General features: G+C 48.9%; 1 protein-coding gene across 1 annotated transcript; it reads right to left on the bottom strand.

Moving 5' to 3' along the window:
- Positions 1 to 10,257, bottom strand: LOC123333071 (apolipoprotein L3-like). The gene is made up of 4 exons (XM_044940632.1): positions 10,144 to 10,257; positions 5,077 to 5,185; positions 3,631 to 3,757; positions 1 to 1,150 (listed from the first exon to the last, which is right to left on the bottom strand). The coding sequence occupies exons 2-4, from the start codon at positions 5,105 to 5,107 to the stop codon at positions 358 to 360; spliced, it is 951 nt and encodes a 316-aa protein (XP_044796567.1). The 5' UTR covers positions 5,108 to 5,185; positions 10,144 to 10,257; the 3' UTR covers positions 1 to 357.
- Positions 10,258 to 12,105: the final 1,848 nt, after the last annotated feature.

Here is a 12,105-nt window from a genome sequence, read left to right as displayed (position 1 = left end):
TTGTAAATCAACTATACTTTAATAAAACGTGGGAACAAACAAGTCACTACCCACTGAGTTCAAAGGTGAGTTAATGCTGGAGAAGTAGAGTTAGAGACCATCACCAGGGGAAACACTTCTTGCTGGAATATCAGACCCTGGGGAGGGTGATAGAGGAGCTCTGCTATTTGTGCTGGATTACTTTGGCTTTCTCCCATTTTCAAAGCTCCCCTAGTCCTGGTCTCTCATTGCTAGTCTCCCTGTCTCTCCCTTATTCTGCCCTCAGTGTCTTCTTCAGTCCAAAATAAGTGGTTTCTCCCCTTGACCCTGCACACATCCCTGGTCCCTGCATTGCTCTAGGGGTGGCCCAGTCGGGCCCTATTGCAGATTCTCATAGATCCAGGTGAGCTTCTCCAACTCCTTCTCCAGCTCCTGGGCTTTCTGCCTCATGTTCTCAGCTGATGCTGTCTTTGCCCCCTCCTGCAAGTCCTGTGTGTTTTTCACCAGGGAATACACGTCCAGCGCCATGAATAAACCTGACAGGACTCCACTCCCAATGCGAGCTGGTCTAGTCGCTCCGAAATATCTACTCACCTGCTGGGCACTTCGGAGAGAGTCTCGCCCAGTGGTTATGCAGCGCTGAGCAGTGGCTACTAATCGAGAGTTGCCTCTGGCCACCCTGATGCCACAAATATGCCTCCCAAAATCTTTAACTTGGTAGAGATCATTTACATAGGAAATTATTTTGGCTATGTCAAGGAGACTGGCCTGGGATTCTGCTGATGACGTGTTTACATTTTCCACCACCATGGTGGACAAACCTGTTACAGCAGCCGCTGCTCCCAGCCCTATTCCAGCGGCTGAGAGTCCAAGACTGAGGCCTGCTGTAAAGGGTGCCAGAACCAGCCCAAGGATTCTCAGGGTGCCAGACGCAATGCCGGTGGAGGAAGCTACCACATGGGAGATGGTGCAGTTCCTGTGCACCTTGTCAACATCGTCTGCGAGCTCACGGAGCTTTCTTATGCTCTCCTTCAGCTTCTGTTTTACCTGAGGAAACTCTTTCAAAAATCTCTCCTTTTCCTGCTGGTATTTTTGGAGCCTGTCTTGGACCTCCCCAGGCAAGTCTGTTTGGAGCTTGATCAGATATTCACGGAGTACATCTGCCTCTTCCCTGTAACAATGAACATTAAAGCCTTAGAAAGACAGTTTGCTTGTCTATGAAACAGGCTCAACAAGCTCTATCCTGCATAAACCACAGAGATTTTATTGTAAATCACAAGAATTTTACTAATGTAAAAATTTTTCCAACCTTAAACACTCATTTGTATATTGTTAGTGCTTCATGTACTTATTCAGACATGGAATACATAAGCAAAGGCCATCTTCAGATACCTATAACTTAAGAGAGATATTTGATAAAGATAGCTCAAAGCAGACCAATACCATCACTTCCAGAATGTGTGTAAAATAGGAACTTCAAGATAAACAAAGAGAATTGGGATTAGACAGAAAACCCTTCATTCAAGGACCTTAGTGTATAGTGAAGAGTCCTCTTGTTCTTTGCTCTTGGCTGCTAGGATGTGGTCCCTAGGCCCGAAGAATATTCTGGCTGATAAGAATGTCCTTGTCTGCCTGGGACTTTGGCCACTGGACAGTCTGATGAGTTGACATGTGATGGGCCTCTGGGTCACGTGGTATCAGTTCTGACCTCTGGAGGAGCTGGGCTCTAGGGCAATAGTCTGAGCTCTGGGAGGGGCTGGAGATGACAGGTCAGGGTAATTTTTTGTTAAATAGGGTGAGCACCCTGGTGGGCAGTGCTCCATGTGTCCTGCCACACTGGATCCAGGACAATAATCCATCCTGGGGACAATGGAAGCTTCGTGTGTGAAACCTGCCCAGACTCTGCTCTGTGGCTGATGGGAAACTGCATCTTTCCTTGTAATAAACCATAACTGGAATCCTAAAGCTTTAAGTGAGTCTGTGCATCCTTCTATGGAGTTCTAGAATTTGAGGGTGGTTGTGGGATCCCCCAAATTTGCCCTTGATGGGAAATGTAAGGACAGTCCCAGGACTGTGCCCTCACACTTTTCAGATTGGCTAACTGTGCGCCTAGAATTTTATTTATTTATTTTTTAATCAAAACTCAGCTATTACCTTTAACGATCATTTTGCCTGGCATCTGCTCTCACCCAAGCCTGATACCCTTGGCCTTCTCAGCAGAAGGACACTGGGTCTGTCCACTGCCCATATTGACTGGGAAGCAGGAGATTTGCTGTGAGCCCTGTCACCGTGGCTCCTCCAGCCCACCTCACTGACTCCCGACCCAGCACTGAGCACCACTGACCTCTCAGGGGTCACATGTTAATTTGTGACAGCTTCATAAGCCTGCACCCCAAGGCAGTATGAAACATTATGAAACCAAACACCCATCTGAACGGCTGAGCCTGAAGAGACCGGCACTTGCACAGCTGGTGGAGGAAGTGTTTTCCTCTTTGGTGGGGATGCGTGAGGCTCCTCAGAATCGCTCAAATGACACACAATCGCAGCCACTTACTATGACCCTGGAGGGCTCACTGAGCCACACGGCCTTCCCGCTGTCAGGGCGGCTCCACGTAGATTATAAGAAGGTCCCAGATGGAGTGAGAATCCAGGTACCAGGCAGGGTGTGGAGGACATGGTCACCCAGGGCCCTCTAGCCCAGCTTGAGAGGATCCCGTCAGGAAGAGAAGAAATGTCCACTCTCCCACTCCCAGGACTTCTGTTAGAGTCACAGCCCCTTCAGTTCTGTGTCCTTGGGGCCTACTCTCCTCATTCTAGTCCTGGCCCTGCTGCCCAAGCCTGCCTACTAGTCCTCCAACCTGGACCCTCTGCTCCACCCTGACCCCTAGGTCTGACCCTGGTCCAGGCCTGCCTGGGCCTTTGGATGAGATGATTGCACTTTTTTCCCCACCTCTGACTCTGCAGTTCACTCTGAGGCCATCACTACAATCCATCAGATTAAATTAGTATTCCCACTGGAGACATAACACATAACAAATCTGAGACTCAAAGTCTTAAACTCACAGGCCCAGAGTTGGACAGGGCTAGAATCAGGATCCCACCAAGTCCAACCAGTTCCCCTCCAGCCTCTATGCCTTTTTGGCCAGCAGGAACCTGCAATGTTGGTATAATTCCTAAGATGGGGAATGAAAGAGTTCTACTTGGAATCCCCATGAACACAAAATGAATTTTCTGGCTTGACCAAAAGGAAGTCCTTCTTGTTTCTCATCTCCAGGAAGAAGGTCCCTGATTCTTCCCAACAAGCTTATTTTAAAATTAAGATTGATTGAGCACCTACTCTGTGTCAGCAATTATGAAAAGCACTTGTGTGCATGATCTCAGTGTCCTCACAATAAAACTGAACAGAGGATAAAGCAGAGAGTTGTTCAGTAACTTGTCCAAGGTCATATAACCTGCCCTTCCTTGAAGGTTTTGTCTCTTCTCAGCCCAACGTCATTTAATGCTAACAAATAACACGGAGGAAACATTCCACATAGGATCCTGAGGAGGAACATCCTCACCCCAACCGTAGGATCTGTCTTGAGGAAACTATCCTGGGAGAATCTTCCTGGGGGCATGTTGGTGACATTCCTGGTGTACCTGCACTGTTACCTGGACAAATCGGCCTCGATCACAAAATTCTTCCAGGGTTTGTCTTCAGTGAGCAGGAATTGCAGTTGTTCCCATCTCACACTCTCCCGGAAATACTCAATGACATCCTCAAAAAAGCTTTGGCTCTCTAGACAGAAAAATAAACATTGAAGATTTGAATAAACTATGGTGTGATGTAAATGACATCGAGTATAAGTGGTTAAAGTTCACCTTTCTGAGCAGTATTCTTTGGCATGCTGTTGATGGATTTATCTGGGGTCTCAGGTGGACTGTATGCACCAGCCCCAATTCATAAGTTAATGTCCAGACCCACCCACTCTGCAATGACTGTATTAGAAGATTGGGGGCTTTAAGGCAGTAATTAGGTGAAATGAGGCCTTAAGTGTGGGGTCTTAATTCAGTAATATCAGTGTCCTTATTAAATGAAGAGTCATCAGATCTCTTCCTCTCTCTCTCTCCCCTGAAGTATTAAGTGTTCTTAGGTTTTCTTTTTCTCATGCATCACTAGGGGAGAAATGAACAGGGCTCACATGGAGGAAACCCACAGCACTAGATCTGTGTGTTGACTGATTAGGGTGGTGTGGGTGGAGGAAATAACTGAGCACCTGGTTGTCTGCATGGGCATTTGAGAACAAGAGAACTGGTACCTGCCTGAGGCAGTCACCTAGTAATCAGGTGTTTATATATGGGAGCACTGGGCAGGTACCCTAGCACAGCACAGGAGAGAGGGGATTCTAGACAAGGGGAGAGGTTCCTACTTGGACTACCACATTCCAAGTAGAGGGGACAGCATGGCACTAGGCAGGACCTACTATGTGGCAGGCCCTGGCCCAGGCCATGGACACACATTATATTCGGTCCTCATCACAACATAGGGAAATATTCATCTCATTTTACAGGTTAGGTCAGGTAAGGTGCTCCAGATCTGGGAGGCAGGTGTGGGAGCCAGCAAAGGCCAGATTGGGGTTCAGTTTAGAGTCCACTGACCCTCACAGAGCAGCTGGGTGGGCAGCAGGGCGAGAGGTGGAGGAAACAGCCTCTGTGTTGAAACCCCAGGGTCTGGGAACAGGAGGCCTGGAACAAGGGAGAGGGCAGGAGATGCTCCAGGGGGCCTCCTCTCCCTGTCCCACCTGGCCTTGGAGACTTCCTCTGCTGTGCCCACACCCCTCCATGGGCTGCCCTGCCTCACTTCTGAGTCTTAGCTGGGGGTCAGGAGGCAGGGGGAGGAAGTTAGCATCTTGTCTGTGGCTCCCTGAGGAGAGGACCAGGAAAGAGGCTGTGGGGACAGACCACCAAGTGTTAGGGGACTCCCCATGGCCTCTCGGGGGATGCTTATCCACGCCTTTCTTGGTTCTTGATTACTGGGCAGGTTGATTTGGCCTGGAGCCACCACCCTCAATTCTGGGTCACAAGTAGGAACCTGCCAGAGACAAGGTGGCTGACTACCTGAGCGGTCCCTGGGATCTTCTGAGCTCATGGTGGCAGCAGCAGGGTCTCAGAGATCTCCCTTCAGCTCACCCGTCCGTGTCAGGCTGGAAGGAGGTGTCGTTTCACCCTGGGGAAGAGAAAACAGATTGTGGGCTTGATCACGCGTGAGTAGTGACTCGGGGCAGCGAGGGCGAGGTCCTGGGTGGTTTCCCCTGGGACAGCCACCAGTGCCACCATGGATTTAACCCAGCGTGGTTCTCTGTCCCCTGGGCTCTGCAGATCACTTGTTAAGGAAAGTTACTCTTCCTCCCGCCATCCTCCCCAGTCACAGTTCTGCTGTCCTGTTGAGGTACAAGGAGAGGATAATCAGACAGGAGAGAGCCATCTGAGAAGTTATAGGAGCAATAAAACCAGAGACATAAGAACAGGTAGGAAGGGAATCCTCTGGAAATTACATGAGGTTGGGAATGCTTCTGTTACTAATTGGTAATAGGTGATATTGATCCACTGTCTATGACGTGCAGGCTCCTGAAACTCACGTAAACTTAAGTCAGTCCAAGTTTTCTGCTGGAGCCCGGCCTTGAACCCAAGTCTTTCTGATCCAAATTCCAGGTTTGTGATGACTATGCTCTACTTGCTTTAATGTACAAAAATGTCTCTTTGTGGATGCATGCTAATCGGAAAATGACTCTTTTTATTGCAAAATGATGTCATGTACCCTGTGCTCGAGTCTCTGCCTTGATAAAGTCCCCGGTGCTGTAGCTCCCACGGCCCACATCTTCCTCGCTTCTACAATAGCCTTTATCCCACAAACCTTTTTTCTGGACTCCCACCAGCCCTACTCCAATCCCTGCAGCCCTGCCCTGCTCAGCTGAGGACCTGAATGGTGTCATCTTTGCTGTCGACTCCTGATTGTTGGACTTCAGGCTGTTTTTAATTCTTTATGTAAATAGTAGTGCAAAGAACACTCTTCTTGCATAAAACTTTGCCTACATCTAAGATTCTTTCATTAAGCTATTCCTAGAAGTAGAATGACTAGATCCAAGGGTATCAACACCTAACAACATTTTTTCATACTTAATCTACTTTGTTATGCAAAGAAACTGTACAAATTTATATTCACACATATCATATGTGATGGTGTACATCCTTTGTCTTATCTCTGTTATTTTTTTAAACAGCAGATCTTTATATAGAGAGAACTTCTTTTGGTTCCAGTTATGATAATCTTGTGTTGGGAGATGAGAAAATAAGTGTGTTAATTATACTAAGGCAGTATTTTAAGAAGGAAAAAGAATACTTATTTAAGTATTCTTCCTGAGACTTGACTGAAATGATAGTAAAGGTCCTTATAGTTACAGTAACTGCTACTCGTAAGAGTGGCTTGTATTTCTGATTTTGCTCTGCACTGGTAGTTACCCTAAGACTTTATAAATTATAATCCATATTGTTCTGATAACCAGGAGGTGTGTACGGCTGTATCCCCGTTTACAGCTAAGGAAGCTGAAGCATAGATGTTCTGTGATTTGCCCAAGGTCAGAAACCTTCTTCATGGAGAACTGGATCCCACCCACTCTCTGGGCTCAAGATCCCATACCTGGCTTCTTCTCACTTTGCTGCTAACAATAATAATAAATAAAAAGCAGGGATGGCGGTGACAGGAACCCAGAGTCTTCACACTCACTCCCTTGGCTGATAATTATGATTACCTTTTATTTACCAATTGCACTTTTATACTTGCTCCAGTCTCCCCTCTCAGTAGATAGAGTTACTGAGACAATCATTGGTAAAACTGCCCCTGCCATTCTCTACAGCATCCAGTCTAGAGTGGCCCAACTTCCTTAGAGTTTCCCCCAAACCCCCTAACCTGAGCCCTGATCCTAGAATCTTTCTTTCTATCACCTTCCCTCTGCAATGCCCAGGGTTCCCCTCAAGAATAGTAACCATCAGCTTGATTACTAGAGAGTATGCCTGGTGACGGAGGCTGTGGGCACTGACTGTGTGGATGGGAGAGAATTTACACAGACAGGCCCGTCTCCAGGCACGTGGGAGAGAACTGGCTGGTCCCCTGCCTCCTTCTCTGCCTCGAAGCTGCAGGACCCCAGGAGCCAGGGCAGCCAATTGAAATTGGGAAACACAAGGACCAAGGGCCAAGGCAGAGAGAGGAGGAGGTGAGGGCAGGAAGGGCTGATCCTGGATGATGCCAAACACTTGAAAATGCATTTGGACCCTCCACCTCATCCTTCCATCCTTTCCTGCTGTTCTTGTCCTGGTCCTGACCCTTGTCTGTGGCCTCAGCTGGGTGTGGATGCTGGACAGTCCTTTCATTGCTGGATTAGTATCCAGGGCATCTTCCTCTGTTAGCCTCTGATTGGTCACTGCCCGAAAATCCTATCAGTGGGAGAGAGGAGAACCCTGAAAAGACTCCCCGCCAACTATATAGGCAGATGCAGAGGCTTCCCCTCCATGTGGGCAGAGATTCTCACCAAACATCTCCCTCCATGTGGCTGCAAGTTATCCACCCTGGGCAGGGAAGGAGGGTTTAGAGCAGGATCAAGTGCAGAGTCCTTAGCCCATCGCCAGGCCCTCCTGATGCTCCTACTCCTGTCTTCCGCACCCTCCCGACTCCACGGGGCCTGGACCAGGGGCCCTGGAGGACTCCCTGTTGCCTGGACTCTGATTCCTCCCCAGCCTCCAGGCCTTCGCTCAGGCTGCCCCTCCCCCTGCAAAGCCTTTCCCCACCTGCCTCACCAGGTGAAATGTTACCTGTAATTAGAGTTCCCACTCCAAAGCCTCCTCCCTCTGCTGGCTCCCTCAGTTCCTCTCCAGGCCCCCCTGGAACCTTGCACTTTCCTGGTTGCGGGTCTGTTTGTGTGGAGTTTCTGCAACTCCCAGTACTGGGCAGGTGGCCTGTCTCTTTTCTGCTGCTCCTCCTGCTCCAGGTCCTCCAGGGCTCCCTCCACCCTCCCAGGCACAGCCTGGCTAGAATACGAGGTGTGGGACCCATTACTGGGACATGAAGCAACCAGCTTCATGAAGACACAGCACCACACCTCTTTTACCTGCTGTTGGGTAATTCCATTTGTTTTCCTTATCTGTCTTGATAGAAGCTCTTTCTGACAGAGAGGGCCATCTGATTTCTGAGTGTTTCCATTTATGGGAGTCTCTTGCTTTCCAAAAGATCACCCTCTGCCAGCAAAATGTGAAGTGAGGCCTATATCGTCTTCACACTAGGCCAGCTTGGTTTAGGAAAGCTTTTGTAGGAAAGCTGTACTGTACTTTCAGGTGGCAGGAAACACCTGTACTTCCTCATGTTTCCTTAGTCCAGCCATGATATTTTTACAGCAGGAGAAAGAGGAAGAGAGAATTGTGGAAAGACATGGGCTCCTGCTAAAATCTGAATAATGCCTTATTGCCCTGGAGGCTCCTTTTAAGGCAGAGAAAAAACAGTGTATTCCTTTTTGATTGCAGTAGGAACCTATTAAGTAAATCCTGCTTTAAGGAGATAAAGCAGCAGACATGCAGGAAGGAAGGTAGGGAGTTTGGGAGAGCAGGAGAGGAGGAGGAGAAAAAAGGAAAGAGGGAGAAGGTACAAGGCGGAAGAAAAACAGGAAGAAGAAACAAAAAGCTCTAATCAATTAGTGAAACCTAAACGGACCTAAAGGTAAACCAGAATGAAACAAAAATCTACAAACATACTGGAAGAAATGAAAACATTATGTAAAACATACTGGAAAAATACTGCTAACTTGAGGAAAACTGTCTCACCAAGACACAAATTCCAGAAATCATTGGACCTCTTAAAAATTAGAAATTGTTAAGGACACCGTAAACCAAATCAAAATGCAAGAGATCTGGAGACAATGTCTGCAATACTTAGGATAAAGGTGAATGTTCCCAACACACAGAGGAGCTACAAACCCATATGAGCAGACTGAAATCAGCTTTTAAAAATGGGTAAGAGAACTGAACAAACACTCCCTGGGGAGGTGGCTTGTGAGGGTCACACAGCTCTCCATGGGCAGGGTAGAGGCCAAGTCCAGGCCTTCTGACACTGGTATGTAAGTAGGGAATGTAATTTTCTTTTATTTTATTTTAACTGATCCAATTGTACACTCTGTTTTTATTTATTTTTTTCTTTTTTTAGCTGCACTGCCCACTATGTGGGATCTTAATTCCCCAACCAGGGACTGAACCCACAACCCCTTCAGTGGAAGCAGGTAGTCTTAACCACTGGACAACCAAGGAAGTCCCAGGAATATGATTTTAATTACCCCAAAGTTCCTAAGTTTATCTCTGCCTGTCTAAACACATAGATCTAAGCCTACACCCCTCCTGTTACACTAATGTGTCTACAGTTTGACTTTGTATCTTAATATTGCAAAACCAGGATCATAATGCAGACATTGCGTAGTAAGCCCTTCTCACTTCCTCCATCTGGACCATCTTCCCCAGACATGATCAACCATCATGGGCAGCCCTGAGTTGAAGACCCAGAGAGCAGAGGAAGGCAATGCCCTGCATTTCCCCACTTGGTCTCCTGCCCTTCCCGTGTCAGGCCTCAGTTTCCCTCTAGGACCTGGCACTGAGCAGGCACTCAGAGACAGGGTGGTGATGAACCTGGAATCCTTGTATCTCAAAAGGAACCCTTTCCCCCATCAACCTCAGCACAGCACCCTGGGGGCAGCCTCAAGGTGGCCAGACCATAGGAGTAGAGGCTTTGATTCTCCTGTCCTCTACCCCAGTTGCTTCCTCCAGATTTCCCAAAGGGCTGAGCACCCCCAACACCCACCTTCCTTCTGGGGTCACCGCTCACATCTCAGGAGTCCACTTCCTGAGCTGAGCCCACCTGAGCAAGTGTCGCCCTCCCTCTACACCATTTAGGGGCCTTAGGGGTGGGAGGAAGCCCTCAGACACACCTGCCCCCACATCCAGGCTCTGCCCCTGCTTAACTTGCCCCTCTGGTCATGACCTCATCTCTCTGAGCTTCTGTTTCCTTCTTCTGTCAACTAGTGACAATCATCCTTTTCTCAGGCAGTTGTCCTGAGGATGGGGAGATGGGCGGGGTCCTACTCCCCTGCTCACCCAGGAGTCTTCCTCTGGCCGAGTGTGAACAAGATCCAGTTGTTCTCAGCTCTGCAGATGCAGCCACCAGCTGTGCAATAAACCACACACCCCCTCTGGGCCCAGATATACCTGGAGAAGCAAAAGGGAAAGTGAACGCCCTTACATCTGGGTTGCTCAGATAAACCCACAACCTGCCCACCAGGCCCCACCCTGAGCTAATCCCATCCTCTCTGTTGACTCCCTTAGATAAACAAACCCAGTCCTATCCGTGGAGTCCTTCATGGCTAAGTACATTGTGCCTTGGGCTCTGTGAAGGACGACCCGCCATCAATAGACTGTGAGGGCCTTTGCCAATAGTGCTCCGTCTACTCCATGGCCTTCTTCCCAGCCCCTCCACCCAATCCATCCAACCTCACAAGCCAGCACTTGGCACAGTCCCAGAAGATACCAGCTGCTCACTGCATACTGGTCATACTCCTGCTGCTGAGGAGCACACTCATGCGGGTTCCAGGCACTTCCTCCCTCAGATCCTTCTTCCAGAATCACCTGCTCCTACCACATGGCAAAGTTATGCTCATCTTTCAAAGCCCAATCCTGGCAACACTTTGCCCAAGAAATCCCCAGGAAGTCCCCTGCTCTGCTCCTGTGGTACCTTGGAGAGGGCCCTAAGTCCACTGCTTAGCCATTCTGTGCATGTCACCTACAACCTTTATAGTCTCAGTTCAGTTCCGTTCAGTCACTCAGTCGTGTGTCCAACTCCTTGCAATCCCATGGATTGCAGCACACCATGCTTTCTTGACCATCACCAACTCCTGGAGCTTGCTCAAACTCATGTCCCTTGAGTTGGTGATGTCTAGGTCCCTGTAGTCTTGTCCATGAAGGCAACAATGGCACCAGTGACTTTGGTCCCAGTGGCCCAGGCAGGGTGATCAAGGCCATTTGGATGGATGCAGAGTTCACAGGAAGGGCTGAGAGCACACTGCTCTTTTCTACCTCAACTTATTTCCACTTGACAATAGGTCTATTTTGGAGGACTTTATAGGAAGTCCAGAGTCTTAGTAACTCAGGAAAGTCTACAAGAGAGGGCCAACCCTGTTTCCTCTGCCCATGATGACTCTTTTCTGGGGAACCTACAAGGAAATACGGTTGGTTCTCTCAAGAGAGCATCAGTTAAGGTGCTCACTTCCTCTCCCACTGTCATTAGCAACTGACCCAGAAGTGAGGGCAGGACAGGGAGGGGGGACAGCAGGGGGAGTCCTGGGAGGTGGCCTCCCAGCATCCCGGAGCTTCTCCTACTCTCTCCCTTGGTTTCAGCCTCCTCCTGCTCCCAGGCCCTGGGGCGTCACCACAGAGGGTGCTTCCTCCAGCTCTTGCCCTGCTGTCCACCCAGCTGCTCTGCAAGGGTCAGCGGACCCTGAACTAAACCCCTGGCCTTTGTCGCATCCCACCTGTGTGACCTGGAGCTCCTTAACTGACTTCACCTGTAAAATGGAAATAAATGTTTCCCTATGTGTTCATGAGGGTGAAATATCATGTGTGTCCATGTCCTGGGCCAGTGCCTGCCACACAGTAGGTCCTGCCCAATGTGCTGCTGTCCCCTCTACCTGGAATGTGTTAGTTTCAGGTGGAAACCTCTTTCTCTAGCATCGCCCCTCCCCCATGCTGTGTTAGGGCATTTGCCCAGTGCTCCCATATATAAACACCTGCTTACCAGGTGTGACTGCCTCAGGCAGATACTGCTCCTATTGATCTCAAGCACCCCTGCAGATACCCAGAAACTCCCTTGTTTCTCCCACCCACCTCCTCCCCCACCCCCAATCAATCAATACAGAGTTACTTCTGTGGGTTCCCCCTAGGCAAGTTCTAGTTTCCTTTCTCCCTAAGTGATGCAGGAAAAAGGGAAAAATTTAGAAGCCTTCCTGCTGAGGGGGTAGGGAGAGAGAGAAAGAAATCTGATGTCTCTTCTAATAAGGGCACCAA

Source organism: Bubalus bubalis, chromosome 4 (assembly GCF_019923935.1).
Source record: "Bubalus bubalis isolate 160015118507 breed Murrah chromosome 4, NDDB_SH_1, whole genome shotgun sequence".
Taxonomy (NCBI): domain Eukaryota; kingdom Metazoa; phylum Chordata; class Mammalia; order Artiodactyla; family Bovidae; genus Bubalus; species Bubalus bubalis.
This window is presented reverse-complemented; position numbering and strand designations above follow the sequence as displayed.